Below are 18,241 nucleotides of genomic sequence, written 5' to 3'. Positions count from 1 at the left end.
ATTTTGCTTCGCAAGCAACGAACCCCGTAAATACGTGATTATTTTAGTATTTTGATTAATTTTATTGCTAAATCAGCGAAATTTATCAAACCAGAATTATTATTACTACAAATAATGTTTATGTATTGCAGAGAAAATCATTAAATGCAATATAAATCTCGCATCAAATGCTACGGCCGAATTGTTAGAAAAATCATAACTTTAGAAGTCTTTTAACTATTGTTCACTGTTGTACGGAACTTTAAATAATATTAAAGCACATACACACACACACACACGAAATACGTTCCGAAATGTTTTCGTTTGTTTTATTCAACTGTAACTTAATTAGTTTCAAATGGAGTTACTCCTAAAATTATCATTACGTGTGTTCAATTTCGATAATCTAGTTATTTTATGCTTTCTTTCTTCACTTTGTAAGCCATGTTCAGTTTAATCCGGACTGACAGCATGCACTCGCTTGGGGTGCGTGAGTGAAGTGGATGCAACTTTATTACGTATCCGGCCCATACCTTTCGTAGCATCTTCTTGACTTTACACTATATAAGCTAGGGATAAATGTTTCGAAATGAGTGTTTGAAAATCGTTCGAACTCTTCGTGACTTGCCTTGCCTGACGATTTGTGGTTTGAATTCGTTCAATAAGAATTGTCCTCCATGCATGTTTTAAGATTAATTTCGTTTAAAATGGTTTATATACCAGCGCGCGGCGGTTGGTCAACATTTCTACACCGGCCCCATAGCCCTCCGTATTTACTTGCGGTGACGTTTGAATACACCCCCCAACGTTCGCCCCAACGTCTCAACTCTATTGCACCGGCACCTACCACATCGGTAGGTGAATTTATCTAGCAAATAAATAAAATTCGCTTGAGCATCGCTTCAATACACGCGGCCGACCATTCGACTGTGCCGTCGCCCATTTCCCGTCGCGCAGGGTCGGCTGACAAACGACTTCGTATACTTCGTTGAGTGCCCGCTGCCAAGCTACTTAGTAGTCTCGATCAACCATCAGCTCGGAGTTGGGTCAAAAGATGACGGTGAGCGGCCGTCGGTATTCACCGGCAGTGCCACCAACACCACCGCCGCCGCTGCCACCTCCACCCCCATTCGCACCGGAGCTGCCATTCCCATTAGCGGCCGCCTGACTGGCAGCCATTGCCGCGGCAGAATACTGATACAGGCCGGAGGCTGTGGCACCACCACCGCCCAGCAGACTAGCGCCATAGCTGTGGCTGTGCAGCGGCGAGCCTTCGAGCGGTTCCACGATCTGGGGCTTAATGTCGGGCGTGACGTCACTCAGCTGGGGTGTCGATTCTCGCTCATCAAGTCCGCTGCCGCTGCTGCCACCGTTCTGCAGCTGATGCTGATGATGCAGCGGATGGTGCAGATGCGATGACTGTTGATGTTGCTGATGTTGCTGTTGCTGCTGTTGCTGCTGTTGGTGTTGTTGCTGCTGCTGTTGGTGTTGTTGGTGTTGCTGCTGGGCACTGTTGCCGCTACTGCTGCTGAGCTGCTGCTGGGCGGTGGTGCCGTAGATCTTGGAAATGTCAAACGCATAGTTGGCGGCGGCCTGCGCCCGATCCTGGTACATCTTCGAGTCGAAGTAGGCCTTCGTCAGGACGGAGGTTGGATCGAGATAGGCGCTGTACGGATTGGTTTGCGATTTGGTCGTGTCGTAAAGGGCCCCGGCTGCGGCGGTGTTGAGGTATGCACTACGGTCGAGGGCAAACTTCGACACGTCCATCTGGGATGCGATCGATGACTGGAAATGATCAGTAGAAAGAGAAGAAAAACATTAATCATTTGAAAAAAAAATAACCCAAGATCGTTTCTAAAGTACAAGAAGAAACACAATTTGATAGTTCAATGTCATAAAATGAAATAGCAATATTAAAATAAAATTAAAAACTGAAATATTAAATATTAAACAACATTAAATAACAACATTAAAAAATATTTATTAATTAAAAATTTAAATTAAAAATTAATTATTAAACAACATTAAATAAAACATTAAATAAACATCACTATGCTTAGTCAAATGTGATCACTACAGTTTAACAGTGGATCAAACAAGATGAACACACAACCCAAACAAACGAAAAAATAAGTTGGTTGTTATGGTAACCTCCTATCATTCAAATCAGTCTTTCTCCCTATTTTTTATATTTATATTACTCTTATCTCACACTTCTTCACATCTGAAAAGTTCATCCACTTTTTGTCCGATTTTACTGTGCTATTGTATGAACTTTGCGCACACGATCGTAACACCACACGGATCACACGATCAACGTCCATAAAACGGCTAAACTGCTCTTATTTCCTGACACTGGGACGATCAACTCACTGCCTGCTTGGACAGATTTAATTGAGCGACGTGGTGCTATAAAAAACGGATGCCTCGTAATCCGCTAAGGCATCATCTGTGCAGAAACCTAACGATTGCTCTAGTAGAGAAGCGAATCGTTTACGGTGGTTTTACTGCATTCGCTTCAATTATATGATGAGGACGGATTAAGCTGTGTAGCAAACATGGAGCTTATCCATCGTTGAACTCCACTGTCCATGCATCAATAAACTTGTAAATGAATAAAGCAGTCGTACAGCTCGTAAATGAGGCATCGGGCAAGTGGGTAGGAGCTCTTGGACGATCTTGTGCAGGTCGACACCAGCAGAGGATCATTCTGCACATTCTGGATGCTTAGGATGGGACTAATGTTAACAATCTGCTTCAGATTCAGCAAGATCCCCTTAGAGACCCTTTTGACAACTTCGTTTCCTCCAAGATGAGCAAACCAGGGCTGACGCATCCCGGCAACACACTTTGTAAACCGAGGGTAGGCGAAAGAAAGGGGCAAAACAGCAAACCAACAAGAGAAATCGGTGAAATGAAAAATTCGATAATCTACCACAAAACAAGAAGCTAAAATATGATACCCCCTCGGCAGAATGAGCTTCCTCGCATACGGTCGGTGGCGTCGATCACACCACACGCCACCACCGTCGGTGTCGATCGGTTTCGATGCGCTTGTACTAAAAACACACACACACACACACATTCAAGAACACACAAAACGGCGATCTGGAAGCCAGCTATTGCAGAAAATAAAATAATAATAAAAACCGCCCCACGACTCCCGCGTGCAGCTGTTTTAATATTCAAATTAGCTCTTCTTCGCCGTTTGGCTTCCGTCTAGCGTTGTTGCCAAAATGGTGGTGGCAAGCAGTGAGCGGTGATCATGTGCCTCCACTTAGGGGGGTGTTTAAGCTTAGCCTGGCGATATCTTGTTTTCGGATGGCGATGGCTTGTGCGACGATACTAATCCGGCTGATCACAACGCGTACCGTGCTGAATGTGAAGGTAAGACGCTTCACAGCCTAAACACGATCAATGTTTTGTTTATCAAATGAGTTTCTCTTTAGCAAATAATTGCCATTGTTAATAATTCTTTTTTAAATGTTAAATGTGTGTATATGCACTAGGTGATTTTATAATATTAATTTAGATTTAGATGATTATTTTATGCAATTATAGCAAATTTCTTAAGTAGCTTACTATTTCCGTTAATAATCATAAAGGAAGACTTTTACACGAAGATCTCTTGGTCACGAGTGTCTACGTTCGGTCTAATACACATAGGTTTAATAACGCATGCCATTACGCTATAGGACAGATGTAACTCTGATAAGTTATTAACCTCTAAGAAGAATAATGATAGCGTGTTTGTAGCTAGATTTAATTTAATAATTTATAATAATTATATGATAATTAATGTCTGGTATTAAAAATATCTTAATATTTCGAAAACAATTTCGTTTTTTTAAATTGCTTACATTGCAAGTAAGTCAGATAAGTATTAAGATATATAAGAATATGGTAACAATATATCGTTGAATGCATCTTTATAACTGTAATCCTTTGGATAAATTTTCTTATAAATAAAAACAAGTAAACACAATTATTGATGGGTTTGATAAAATTAAGCTCAATTTCAACTACTTCAAGCCTAGTTACAGCTTAAAAAAACATTAGAAAAGAATCAAACTTTCAATAAGTTGTACAGCTTCTCAAATTTGCATTTTCAGTGTAAAACTGATGAAAGTTAAAAGAAAGTGAAAATAAAGCAGAACATTATTGAGACAAGTCATACAGTATAATGATTAGCGTCCAACTATTGGTATAAGGTTAAGTTTAACAACTGCTAAAATTCTATTATTTTACAATAAGATTTGGAAAAGTGAGTTCAATTAAAAGAGTATTAATTAAACAAAAGTATAGATCACATTCTTTGCCTGTACCTTATTTTTATTTAGTTCTACAACTTCTATCCCAATTGGCCTATCATGTGTAGGCAGACGATTAAATTCGATTATCTGTTACTTGAAATACCCCTACTGATTTAGTCGCAACTTCTAGAGAATCTGGAGAATGTAATCTAATCGAGATTTGATCCCATTCCGGCAGTGTTGATAAGTTATTCCCCAGAATCTGGCACTACATGTATTAATGTCGAGTTTTTTTAATTCACTTATTCATTTTTTTGTTTTTAAATATGTCGTGGCGATCGTGTAATAAAACATAGTCAAAGCAGCATTAATTGTTGGTCCTGTAAACACATCGTACTCCCAAGAAATCTTTAATAAGGAAACTTTTTTCATTCATAAGGAATGGCCCCAGTATCAGTATCATTAGCGAGTATACTTAGACGTACGACTAATTCCAATTAAATCATTAGGACCCTGTGGTAAATCCTTATGACTATAGAATAGCACAAGCACAAGGTAATAGAATGCGAATTAGTTCTCTTTTTGTCACAACCAACACGGATTAGACGTCTAATCGAGTGTCTCGTGAATAGGCGATGTAGATCAGCAAACGTCTCCCCGTCGACGAAGGTCGTTTGAAACTGCAACCGAAATGCAGTTAGATGCAACCCGGAAAGAACCATCCACCGGCCAAAGTGGATCCGACGGCTATGGGGGAGAGTACATCGTTGAAACCGAAGGCGGAGAGAACGCGCAAAGATTGTTTGGCGTTGGGATGGTGACGTTGGCGGGTTTATGAATTTAAATAACAAGAAAATAATAAATAACTTCAAATAAATAACCAGTAATGAATGCGCCGTTATTGTGCGCAACCTCCCTTCACACCGCTTTGGCTCCTTTCCCAACCAACTGAACTTCCTTCCATCTGGCGTGTTTCTTTTGCGTATGCATGCTGTTGTTGTTGTGTGTGCGCGTTTTTTTTTTTTTCATTCAACACCTTGCCACATTCGCGAACGTGATCGAGCGTGAACGAGACGCTCGTTAAGCGGCCATTGTTTGAGTGTCATCTTTTGTCAGTGCATTCTTACGTTTTGACTTCATTTCTAGAGCCTTTTCGGCGCGGGTTTTTTAGAGATGTTGTCATTTCATTTCTGTTCTGTTCTTTGCATTTGAGTCGTTCAAAGTTATTTAATAGTTTCTTCGTTTTCCTGTTTTTTTTTTACATTTTCCAATTCCATTTTTCGATTTATCGTTAGTAATGATTTAATCGCACTCAACAGGAACTCTTTTTCAAAAACTTTAGATTCTTGTAAAGCTTAAATTTTGAGATCTGTTTAGTATTTTATATAGTTCATAATTTCTAAGAACACTCTTATCGTATTGGCCCTTTTTTCTCACTTCCCATTCATGTTCGCTAACAACGAACTAATTCACCCCATCCCCAGCTCCATTTTCCCTCCCTATTTCTTCAGCAACAAAGCAACAAAGATGAAAAAAGTCAAAAGAATGTCTTAATTTGACTTGACCCACGGTATTCCGTCCGTTTTTGCAGAAATAATACCCCGGTTTAACACCATCCATTCCATCCCTTTCGGCTAATGGACAATAATTAGACGGCTTATGGGGCGTTTTAGTCTTTTGGTCAGCTTCCGGTTGGATTCTTTTGTGTTCTGCTACTGCTGCTGCTGATTGAAATGCGAATCATCACTTCGTTCGTTGTTGGACGTTTTGACTTTTTCCGATCGTCACTCGCCTTTGTGCGTTGCGTCGTTGCGCTTGTACTTGGGCTGTATCTCCGCGGAGCACCCTAAGCACACGGGAGTGCTTCATCGGTGGCATTCCCACAGCATTTCGCGTCACACGCCCTACAAATGGCAGATGTTTGTTGCGAGTCCTTTGCTCTCATCGGCATAGTGAGGAGGTTCCGGTACAAATGTCCTTGGGGCACACTCTGAGACTATAATTTTCCTTCCATTCTGTTCCATAGACTTGAAGAATGTGTGAGACTTTTTTTGGTTTTGTTTGTTTAACGTCGGACACCTTATCCTGTGTGGTAGAGACCTTTAGACTAAAAAGCCCCATAATCAAATCAAAACAAACAACACCATTATTGAGCCAAGGGTGACAAAATGGTAGCGCCGAAGGCCATTGCTTCTGTGGTTGTGATTTCCTTGTACACATATATTTATTTGATTCTATTTGTTTGTAAAACAGTGAGGTTTTAGCTCACACGGTGCAAAAATGCCTAACGAATTATAATGGAACGTTTCTTTTTGGCAAAAGATTGTGCAACCATTTTTGCGCAAAATGATAGACCTTCCATTTCCAATTAAATAAAAAGTAAAATCAGAAAATAATAACTATTTTTAAAAATCGTAAAGCACATAGTTCCCAAAACACAGTAAAACAAACACAAATAAAGATTCACACAGCAAACGCCAAGGTGAGTGTTGAACTGAACGGATAATGATACAGTGGAAAGAACAAAGTGTTAAAAACATAATTACATCCTAGCACCCTATAGGGGCAACCATGGCAACCGAGTAACGAAGGCTGCACCGTAACCTCCGGTGTACCGTTGCACTGCCACAACCATGACAGCCTAAATAAAATGGGCAAGCGGGCTGAAACATTGCCTACTGAGAAATTGTTCGGTAGGCTGGTAATTATTGGACAAGCAGCATCAGGCAGCACACCGCAGACGTCGTTCATCCTAACAACCTGAGAAATTTCGAAAGGCAGCGTACATTACGACACACAAGCACGCCCTCGGAACGCTGACCAAACCACAGTGGAGTGGACCAACAAAAAAAAAGAGGTGATGATGAATTCTTTTAATGGTATATTATTAAAAGAAATGATGCGATAAATATAATATTTTCAATTTCTTTCTTTACACTTTACGCGGTGGTGGTAGTAGGCTCCGCAAGTTTATCAGGTGCCCATGAAAGGGAATGGCATGAGTTTGTTTAGAGGATTCCCGAGCATTGTTCCGCTTTGCTTGTTTGATTTTTCCCTGTTTTGTGTTTCCCGAGATTCTAAGCGAGATTGCGCTGCATGATTCGTGTTATCTGTTATCCGCAATCATATCGATTGATGCTGGAATCTGGAGCTCATCGTTGAAAGTTCAATGGGTTTTAAAGAACAGAAATCCTCAGGCAGCTTCCCTTTATTTTGCACTGGCACTTCAACGCGAGCGTCAATCAATCGATGCTACTAACATTGTCTGACAGCCGTGTAATTTCTGCAACGTTGGTGTTTGTGTTGGACTCTGAGCAGTTCTTGCAGTTTTTGTTTGTTTTTTGTTTGCTTGATGCAATTCGAGGGTGAAAAATATCTGAATTTAATAGTCTTGTAGATAGATAGGTATAACTTTACTACATTTGCTGTATCCGGATGAAAATATTTTTACTTATTACAGCTTCATGGAGTTCAAAAGTCATTGCTTCATCATTAAATAAAATACACTAGTCAGGCCCATTCGTTTGTGGAATGATTTTCAAAACAGAAGTATTTCTCACATTTTACTGCACTGCCATGGTATTTTTAATCAATTTGTACAATTTTGAGATTCCTTACAGACATTTAATAATTTTAATCTTGTTTGCATAACTAACTAACTAGTCAGCTTTACACTAATTCCGCTATATTTTCTTCTATTTTAATACATTAGTATTAACTTCTATTTCTCCAAGAGTAAAACTTTCCTTAACAAGAGTTGTCAAATTCTCTTATTTAAATGACCAGTTTTTTCGTAAAACAAATCAAACTTTCAATTATTCAAATTCAATTCTAGGAAATCCTAGATTTCTAAGACTCCTAGGGAACCCCCTGCTAAGACTGTGCTAAATATTGTCTTTTTTTAGCGATTAGTAATATCTGCTTAAGGATATCTTAAAAATATCATCAAAGACCTTAAAACTAAGATCATTAGTTGAATCTATATCCGTTAACTGGAAATATTTAATTTGTTAAGAAAACATTAATACAAACAGTTGATGTGAAACATAACAACATCTCATAATAATATGCTCTCACATAGTTAATTTAATGTGATTTATAATAAATAATCAAATAAATAGTGTAAAACTAGTCATTTCATTACATTTCTGTACACCACTGTATACGGAAAATGAAACATATTTGCTAGTTCCTATTGAGTTGTGTATTAGATAGAATTAGTTAGAATTTTCATTTACAATTATTAAATAAATATATTCCCTTCTTTATATACATCATACTAAAGGAGACAATTAATTATAAAAGCTATTATTATAGCTTTACGTTAAAATAATATTTTTTATGTCATTATTACCAAATAAAAACAACCTCAATTTAAATATTTCTAAACCAACAGTTTTGTCACCTTTTTTAAAATACGCTCTTAAACCATTATAGAAGAAAAAACATTTCACCCTCGCATAAGAGCAAACACTATCCCTATCAAAGGCTTCTCTCGATGATGGGTGCGTGCAAGTTTAAATCACACTGCATTATCGCATCATCACAGTCATCTAAATAAACACACTTGTTTTATTTCTACAGCACAGAATAGCAAATAAAACAAACAAATTTCCCACTTTTTATTCCGGAAAAATAAAACGGGTATGGGAAAGTGTCCCGTGTCCCGGGTGAAGCCTTTCCCGCGAACACTCACCAGGCAGGGGTTGGTGCGTTTTGAGGTGCGTATAATTACACCGACGATTCGGATACTTCCCCATACACTTGGTGTACGCAAATGGTGCGTGGTGTAGTGTTTGCATTGCATCCGACAATAGAATGTTTAGAGTTTTGACAATGACACCCTCCGAGATGGTCGTCATTTTTTGGTTGGTTTCACCTTCAAACTGTCGCGTTGTTGGTATTTCGAATCATGGCCGACAGTTTTTTTTTAACTCAATTCCATTCTGTCATTGTTTTCAAGTGTTTGCTTTCTCCTTCAGCTTGGTTTACTTATTCCCGTATTGCAACACATCCATATCAGTACGGGAATCGTGAGAAACGATGGGTGCCTCCAGTGGAATATCGCCAAAAAATTGGTATGTTCGAGCGGAACCCGGCATTGTTATTCTAGCAATTTTCCACTATTTTCCCCATTGTCTAAACAAATACGCATCATCGCACCCAACGAGATGATTCTTCTGGATCATGGGAAAAAATGGTTGGTCCTAATGATTACAGCATGTTTCTCAACCAGTGCTTTCCTAGTGCCGTCCGTTTAGAACGCTTCGCCCCAACAGTGCTGTAAAATTATCCTAATCATTCCACGGTGTGTTCCCATCGATCTACAAACTGCTGCGCCTGATCGTCATGATTGAGAAATTGGATCAGTTTCAATGATCCGGTACCGTTTCTTTTTTCTCGTACACCAAATCGATTTCCACCCGTTTCATCCAGATGAAGATGTTTCGGAGTGAGAAATCGGACGGCCCATAACAAATGGGGTGGAAAATTCGATCCTCGGAATCGATTCGACCTTCCAATGAATGAGCGTGCCTTGGGTTTGGTTCCGAAAAATTCCGATCGATGACCGGCTTGTTCGGTTCGCACAGCTTTTCCAGCTAATGAGAAGTTTGATCATGATTCCCAGGGCGAGATGTGTGCCGCCGATGATGCAGATGATTTGCGTTGGTTCGTTCGGAAAATCGGTTAAATCAGGGCCGAACGGTTGTGAGTGAGATGAATCGAATCAAGTGTTGACGCGGTACATATATTGGATGGGCTGGAGGATTGTCATGGGAATAGCTCTCTTGAAGCAATTCTGCTTTGAAGGTTTTGTGTTGTTTTAACTATTTTCTCTCAGCTAACGGACCTAATCTCGATTATTTGCATCACTGAGCTCCTGGGTTGCTGTAAACAAACATAACCTTAAAAAATGCTTTAATTTGCTGCTATTTTTTGGCCAAAATTTAATTAAATGAAGTCAATACATTAAATCAATTCAATTAAATTAAATCAAACATTAAATCAAATCATTTTCAAAACTATTTATTTATTAAGTAGTTGACAAATTTTCTCAGTGCCAAAATGGTCTGAGCTAATCTCGACATAGAATTGTCCTCTCTTTTTTTTCTAGAATTGTTTCTCATCTAAAAAAATAGACTAACTCAGATGCATATCTAGAGGAGGCGATTGCAGTGTAAAAAATACTGCTGATACGTTATTTTCCAGTCGAACTTGGCCCTTCACAGGCAAATGAGTTAGAGCTCTTCTAATATCCACTTGTCCACTACCGATGAAGCAGAGTGCATTAACATTGTTAATGTTTTGACATCCATTTTAAATAGATATTTCAATATAATAGACAGGAAATGCTTGTACTAAATATTGCAATTCGAATGATGCTTACAATATGATTAATGAAGAAATATGCTTATACTGCTTTTATTGCAATAAATGTTTTATTGATATTAACTCACATTTTAACAGGAGTTTGGCTTCAAATTAATTAATGGAATATCTTACGCATTCAGTCTCACTTAAGTCACAATCAAAACATGTCCAGCCCCGAATAGATATTTAAAGTTCTTAAGGGTTGTTCGTCTAAGAATTCCATTTATTTTGAATATCAAGTAAGATCACAAGATCAAGTTATGATCTGAACTGATCTGCAAATACATTAACATCTCTAGCAGTAACGTAACACACTGATTCAGGATCAATGAATGATTAAATGTTCACTAGAGAGTGAGTTGCCCGTACGAAAGACGGAAAGCTACGGCTAAATAAACTCACAAAAATCCAGAAATTACAGGCCTAGATCCCTTGAGGTTGTTGTGTCGGTAAGGAAGAAAAGAGTGAGTTAATCCGAATCCGCAAGAAGAATAAATCTTCATAAGTGAGTTTCAATGAGTCTCAGTGAGTTCATTCTAATTCACTAGCTCAGATTTAAGTCCTAGAAGTGAGTTAATTTGTTCTAACTTGTTTTCAATCACTCGGTACATTAAGATATCTACGAGCATCTTAATTAAAACAGATACGCAATGTACCTTTGTGGTTGGATTTGTTATATTCAAACAGTGTAGCTGTTACAAAGATCAATCTCCAAATTGAAGATCATATACTAACTATATCAGTTAGTTATAGTTGAGGAACTTAAAAGGTATAATATTTCTATTGAAATTGATTTATTTCGTATTTTCAAAACAATTTTGTCTCAAATTTGAGATTAAGCAACAGTAAGTATTTTTTATAAAATGTGTTAAGACATTCGCTTCACGAGCATCTCATAACCCCTTATTTGAATATTACAACCACTTATTAAATTATGCTGTAATTATCGACACCATCCCACCGTCAAATTACAACGATTACCAATCGCAGCGATCAATACCAATCCATCAAACTGGTACCCGTCAAATTCTACCACTTAATCATTAAACCGTTGCCGTTTAAAACAATCATCCCCATCCGTTTAGCACCGTTTACCGCATCGCATCGCTACCGTGTTAAACCGAGCGGATAAAAACATACACCACACCAGTGTGCCGCGCAACGAAAGCATAAGACTTTAAGGTTGGAGAAGAAAGATGAAAAAAAAAAACAACCCCCAATCGAAATCATCCCACCGTACCGTGGCGAGCATTCGAGTCAAATCGATCGAAATAAATGAAAATAACTACCGACCGACAGCCCGATAATTCCTATAATTTGATCGGTCATAGTGGAAACCGTCGAATTATCACTTAAACCTCAACTCGGGGAGGGCACCACAACAACAACGAAACAAGAGAGGAAGAAAAAAAATCCTCCCGATTAACTCGACTCGCCACAAGTGCCGGATGAGCCAACAGCCGCCCGATCACGACCCGAACATGACGAAGAAACAAAACAGCGCGTGAAAGCGCGAAAGTCGTCGTAAGAAGGTAGTTACGGTGTAAAGCAAAACCGAAACAACCTCTAAAGTGTTAAATCATCAAATTAATCTTGTAATCATTTTAAACACAGCGTTATGCTTCCTTCACACTCATCACACTCACTCTATCGGTCTTTCTCGCTCGAGTCCGCCCGAAGTGGAATCACTTCTTCATAGACAACTTCATCAACGGGAACCACATGTTCTTGAGGGAGAGAGTGTCCCGCGGGGTAGGATTTGGTAGGTATCATCGGTTCGACGGTTTGACGGTTGTTCAGTGCAGGAGTACATCGCCATGGCAACCGAAAACCTGTTTACGGTTCGTTGTAAACGCTTCTAGTGCTGCTAGCGCTGGTTGCGATCTGACTGATCGTCGGTACCACTTCAAGCCATAAAACTGGTGCAAAAGCACCAACCCCCGAAGAAGGTAGAATGACGCCAAACCAAGAGGCAAAAGGTAGCCGAGAGGCAGAAGAAGAAATCTTAATCATAATCGGCTCCAATTATAGATGATTTCACAGTCAAAATGTTTCTATCAGCAGTGGCCGCCGTTCCATTTTCCCACTTCCTTTCGGCTGTGTTGCTGTGTCTTTCAATCCCCACAGCTCTGTTAACCATCTGCTTTTTCTCTTTTTTTGTAGTTTGTAAAGGTTGGAAAGAAACATGAACTTCTTTTTCTCTAGCCAGTGGAATTTAAATGCTTTTACAATGTCACTGCACGGCTTGTACGGCCCGGTTCTCCTGGACGGCGTGTATGCAATTAAGTTAATTAACTTCGTACTCCGGAACGTTTGCTACTGTTGCTGGCAGCTGACGACACTGCCATCACTCGCAACGCACAAGTCAGCCTCCCACGAAATCAGACCCACGAACAAATGGAGCCATTTCCTGTGCCACTTCGCACAGCCACAGCTCGCATCTCGCGCAGCCATCAGCATGACAAATAACTAATCAAGTGAGTGACAAATTTCTCAATCAAGGTGCTACCGGTGCGACCCGGTTCCTCCAGACATTGGGACCCCGGGGGCCGCGCAAAGGTAACATCCGGAGTGTGTGTGTGTGTGCTGGGCAAGATCCCACCTTCACATCGCACGTCTGTTGAGATGTTCGCTGTGAAGAGGAGATTCCCTCCACAAACGGCAAGGTAATAACCATTCACAATCCAGTCAGGAGTGGTACTTGGAACACTAGACACTCGAGTAGCTACAAAGGTTTTATCTTCCGGAGCTATTGAGTGGAGCTGTTGTGTTTTGGCTCGACAGGAAGAGTTGAGACGCTGTGTCAATTAAGCGTTGTTGCATTACTCGAACACGCTGGAAACAAACAAAATTATGCCAAACGATTATGTTTCAAGGACTTCTGGGAAGGATTGTGTTTTTGGTTATAATTTTTTGAATAAATGCCCACTAGGTGCAGGGATAGCAAGAAGTAAATTGTTCATGCATAATGCATAATTCTATTATGTCTATGTCGATGTCTCAATAATGTCTATATTGAGCTATATCCATACAATGACCCAAAATAAATTGTGGACATTAATTGTTGAAATTCTTGGTGACTATTTCTACTAATATCTAGTCAACCAATGACCAATAGTCAGACTTCTCGGAGTTAAGAGGCACATGGTATGAGTTTTAAAGACCCAGAACATTAACTATAATACTTAGAATACTTAAATATCCAATATTGTGTTGCCGAAACTTCAGCGCATGTGAAGATGTCCACCATGCATATAAAAAAGCCCAAGGAGAGTTTAAATAATGTAATATTCTAGTAATAACAGTGATAGTAATATTCTTATCAACCATTAAAAAAATATAACAACCTTCGTATGGAGTGGACTATTATGAAAGTGTCAAAGAGCTAAATTTTGCTGACCACTTTTCTAGACAATTCAGAAGAGCTAGTCACACGATCAGCATGTTTGAAATACGTTTTATATACTCTGCATTCAGAAAGATGTTCTAGACATCTTTATGTACAGAATGGTTGCAGCCAGTAGTGTATAGTTATAAGAATATTCCTGAAGTATTCATTCATTAACTCATCAATATTGATGGTAAAAGTAAATAATTGAATTGTGTCCAGGACCACTCCAAAAAGAGCTTATTCCCAAAGATCTTGGTTGAATTAAACTCCAACTCAGCTATAACTTTGTTGACATAAAGGTTATTTTCAAACCTTGTGATCAGTAACGAATAGGATGATTATATTTCACTTTTTGTGTAAAAATTTCGACTTTTCACAGTTGTTGCAGCATAAATTAAGGATATCCTGGTATGGTTCCAATAATATTTTTCATAACTTTAGTATTGTTAACATCGTTTCTTATAACTTTTTTCCTTGATTTCTAAAACAAATAACGTTTTTTTCTTACAAGTTTTTGCTCATTTAAGTTTAAATATCTATTTAGATGTAGCAAAACAATAAAGCACTAATAACTAATTTCTGACTAAAAGTGTATGAAACTAAATTCATATTACCACACATTGGACTATTAACAGAACAAAACTATGAAACTTGAAAATGAGTGTATTGTACACAAACTCGGAAACAAAATAATGCTTATGATCGGCCACCGCCTGATGGTGCATTGTGTCTATTGTGCTTCCCAAACACAAAACCCCATCTTCACCAACCGATCGTTTCAATCTGATCGCGGCGTACCGTACCGTATACCGCCGCGGTACCGGCCATTTATCCCCATAATTGAAACTCACCTGTGTCGTGGGTGGACTGGCTTGTGACAAATGGCTTCCTAAATGGTAGGGAGCGCCCGGTGCAAAGTAGCTCGGCGTAATACCTACGGCGGTTCGAGAAATCAGATGAAGATGAGGATTTTTTTTTTGTTGCTTCTCAAGCGGAGGTGTTTGGCCACCAGGTTGGGCGCTCGCGCTTACTTACCGGCCCGCAGTGCATCGACAGGCACCGATGGGTACGTCATCGGGTACGGGTATCCATCGCGCCGGATCGGTTTCGGCTTCCGGCGCGGCCGATACTTGTAGTCCGGATGCTCCTTCATGTGCATCGCCCTCAGACGCTTCGCTTCGTCGATGAAGGGTCGCTTCTCGTCTTCCGTTAATAGCTTCCACTCGGCACCTTTGTGGAAGGATGGAAAATGACTCAATTAGACGACCTTTGACAAATCTTTTATGGGACATGTTAATAAAGTGATTTCGTCAGCTCGTCGTGCTAAAATACATTGATTTATTCTGCTTTTTATAACGACACAAAATAGCAATTTATAATATTGGACGGAAAAATACTCAATCAAGCGTATTGCTGTATTCGTAAGACTATTGATTACAATGCTTAATTTTACCTTCATCCTTCAAACCCCTTATGGTATTGATGGATTGGATATCAATCCAGCTGAAGTAGAATAGTTGAGGCACCTATTCAATGCACCGCTGCTTAGCCCATGATTGGTTTCCCATTAATTTTGCAAAACCAGCAACGCAAACTCTCCAATAATGTTGTAAACAGTGCCGAAGCAAAACACAAAACTCCTACATACTCCAACTGCCCTAAACAATTTAACCTACCAGATTGAACCTACCGCGTGCATAGGGCGCATTGTTGCAGTAACAACAACGAACACAAAAAACAAAACTCCCCGATCGACAAGCATATGATTCCAGTGCAAATAGTGCACACAATCCTCACAATCGGTCGGCAAATGTACGCAGGACGCGCCTCACGTTCGACCAGCTATCGCAATGGGTAAACAAATCACACCATTGTTTCCGAACCCACCCTCCCCGCCACAAACGTTTGCGTTGGACGCAAAAGATGAGAATCATTCCGGAAATTGAACTCCGGAGGATGAGAGTGTCCTCCCGGTGGTGGGATAGGGCGTCCCGATTACACGTCATGCCAGCAAAACTACAAATATTTGCTCACATCCTTAACAACAATGACGCTGCACTGTTTTGTCCCTTCCATCGCATCATTGCATCACCCTCTGGGTCCTGTGTGTGTGCGAGTTTTTTTGTATATCACAGTGCGCTTTGTCCCTCTATGCCTCTCTGGTGGCAAGTTGGCCAGAGGGTACAATCATACCCGTGATACCGGTAAAGTGAAGTGGTTTCCCTTCATTCGCAGTCCAAGGAGCGGCCAACCGATTTGTGCATAACGTGAAGCAAGTTGTGAAGTGTTCGTTTCGGGGAAAAATGCACTAGCCATGCTTACACGCTGCACTGCAACAAATGAACGATGGCTGGTGTGTGTGTGTTTTAACTGCTACCAATATGTTTTTATGCACCGAACTTCGAAGCTCTGTTCCAATGTTTATGAAGCGTAGTATTTTTCGGTGGCAGGTTATTCCGGTAACATAACTATCGTCGTCTAAGGAAAGTTTTGGGTTCAATTAAAAAAAAACCCGTTTGCATCATAACAGAGTCTATGCTTCAACGATTATCGGACAGAGTGATCACGATTGACTAAATTCGTGTTCGGTTGTGGAGTTCGATTGGTGTTCGAATTTGGTAGAACAGATGTAGTTTAGTCAAACTAAACTCTTCACTATGCATGAATACTTTCTAGAGCATTCATGTGCGATTCGTGTGTGCTAAATGTACTACCCAAATAGCCTGAAACGTTTGAAATCGAACCATAACGCTGCTAGAGGGCTGCTTAGTGAAAAAGCGAACCGTGTGTGAACCTTGGGGGTGCTTAAACTGCACGCAGCGCACGATGGAACTATTGAGTTCCAAAGTAGTCGGTTAAAGGTTCCGGACGGAACTATGCGGTTCTTTTGGAAGCACACGGTACTCGATGGAACTTTGTTTACAATATGATAGCTCTACTGTCAAATGACGGCTCCGCAAACGACGCCATCCGTTTCGGGAAGTTGTAAGTGAAAATAAAATGGTTTTAATCCGCGTAAAGGTGTATTAAATCAACGTGCTGGATTCCAATTTGCATCTGATTCATGCGTACGATGAAGGTTGATGAGGCTCTTCTGTGATTAAGGCTCACAAACTACGGCAAAGTACGTAGCACCCGCCGATTGAAAGTGGTAATAAGTGGTATTCGTTTGTTTTGTGTTATTGTGTAATAAAAGTCAACGATACATAAAAATATAAATACAATTATTTTGCAATAATTTAATAAAAATCCGAAATAACAATTGATACCTAAATAGACAAAACATGAAAAAGAATGTACACGAAAATGTTAACTTCTTCCATTTAGATTGGTATCATTTATATATGTATTTTGTAGGGTGTGACGTAATAAAACTAAATGGCCGAATTAGTAAAGTAGTTGTTCTGCTGTCTCTGAAAACCCCTAGGTTCGATTCTCATAAAATGATAATTAATAAATAAGAAAAAAAGAAACATAAAGCCATAAATATGAACAGCTCTACCGTGTAGTCAGGCATTCACATTTTTTGACGTTTTGGCCGAGGGCTGCTTAAAGGTTGCTTAAAAGTTCGCGGAACTTCAAGGCTGGTTATCTACTGCAAACGACCTATTTAAAGATCGAACTTTAGCGTTGCCAAATTGGCTGCTTAAGCAAATCTGGCTACTTGGGTACAACCCTTGAATGGTGTCTGTAGTGTAGCCCAATCTAAAAATCTGTAGAACAAACTAAAATCCGAAATAGAATTCTATTCCTGCTAGCTTTCTGATGTTTAACGTCTAAATGGACGTACTTATTGATGAAGTACTAAATTTGGTGGCAATGTACTAAAATATTGATTTTTGTACTAAGTAGTAGTACGGCAAACACATCTGTCATATCGTTTACATTTTTAATACAAAAATACCTTATAAACTACACTATTTGTTGTATATGTTTCGGTTGGAACTATCAGGTGAGTATGATTTACTGGTTTATATTCCATTCTCATGTAAAATGGTAGCTATAGCTTTAGAACATCTTGCCGGATTGTGGTGAGACACAAAAATTGAGCACATCGAGCTATGGGATATCGACCCGAGCCGATAACGGCGTTATAAAGTACTTATACCTAGTTATATGGTACCTATAAGTACCTTGCAGTAATACAGCAACAAAAACCCACAAGTTGAGTTCTTGTTGATTTTGTTAATATAAATAATACCTCGACAGTTATTGCAAATGCATCGTTGATGAAGGTTAGATATTT

General features: G+C 39.5%; 1 protein-coding gene across 2 annotated transcripts in view; it reads right to left on the bottom strand.

Annotated features, from left to right (window-relative positions):
* Positions 1–312: 312 nt before the first annotated feature.
* The window catches only part of LOC128299055 (SOX domain-containing protein dichaete), a 125,194-nt gene continuing 107,265 nt past the window's right edge, over positions 313–18,241 (bottom strand). For both annotated transcript variants that reach the window (XM_053034902.1, XM_053034903.1), the window contains exons 4-6: positions 15,031–15,225; positions 14,847–14,929; positions 313–1,764 (exon numbers count right to left, since the gene is read on the bottom strand). In XM_053034902.1, the coding sequence (XP_052890862.1) occupies positions 1,027–1,764; positions 14,847–14,929; positions 15,031–15,225 (1,016 nt within the window). In that variant the 3' untranslated portion in view covers positions 313–1,026. The remainder of the gene's footprint in view (positions 1,765–14,846; positions 14,930–15,030; positions 15,226–18,241) is intronic.

Source organism: Anopheles moucheti, chromosome 2 (genome assembly GCF_943734755.1).
Source record: "Anopheles moucheti chromosome 2, idAnoMoucSN_F20_07, whole genome shotgun sequence".
NCBI lineage: Eukaryota > Metazoa > Arthropoda > Insecta > Diptera > Culicidae > Anopheles > Anopheles moucheti.
The sequence above is the reverse complement of the archived record's forward strand: the minus strand, read 5'-3'. Positions and strand labels throughout refer to the sequence as shown.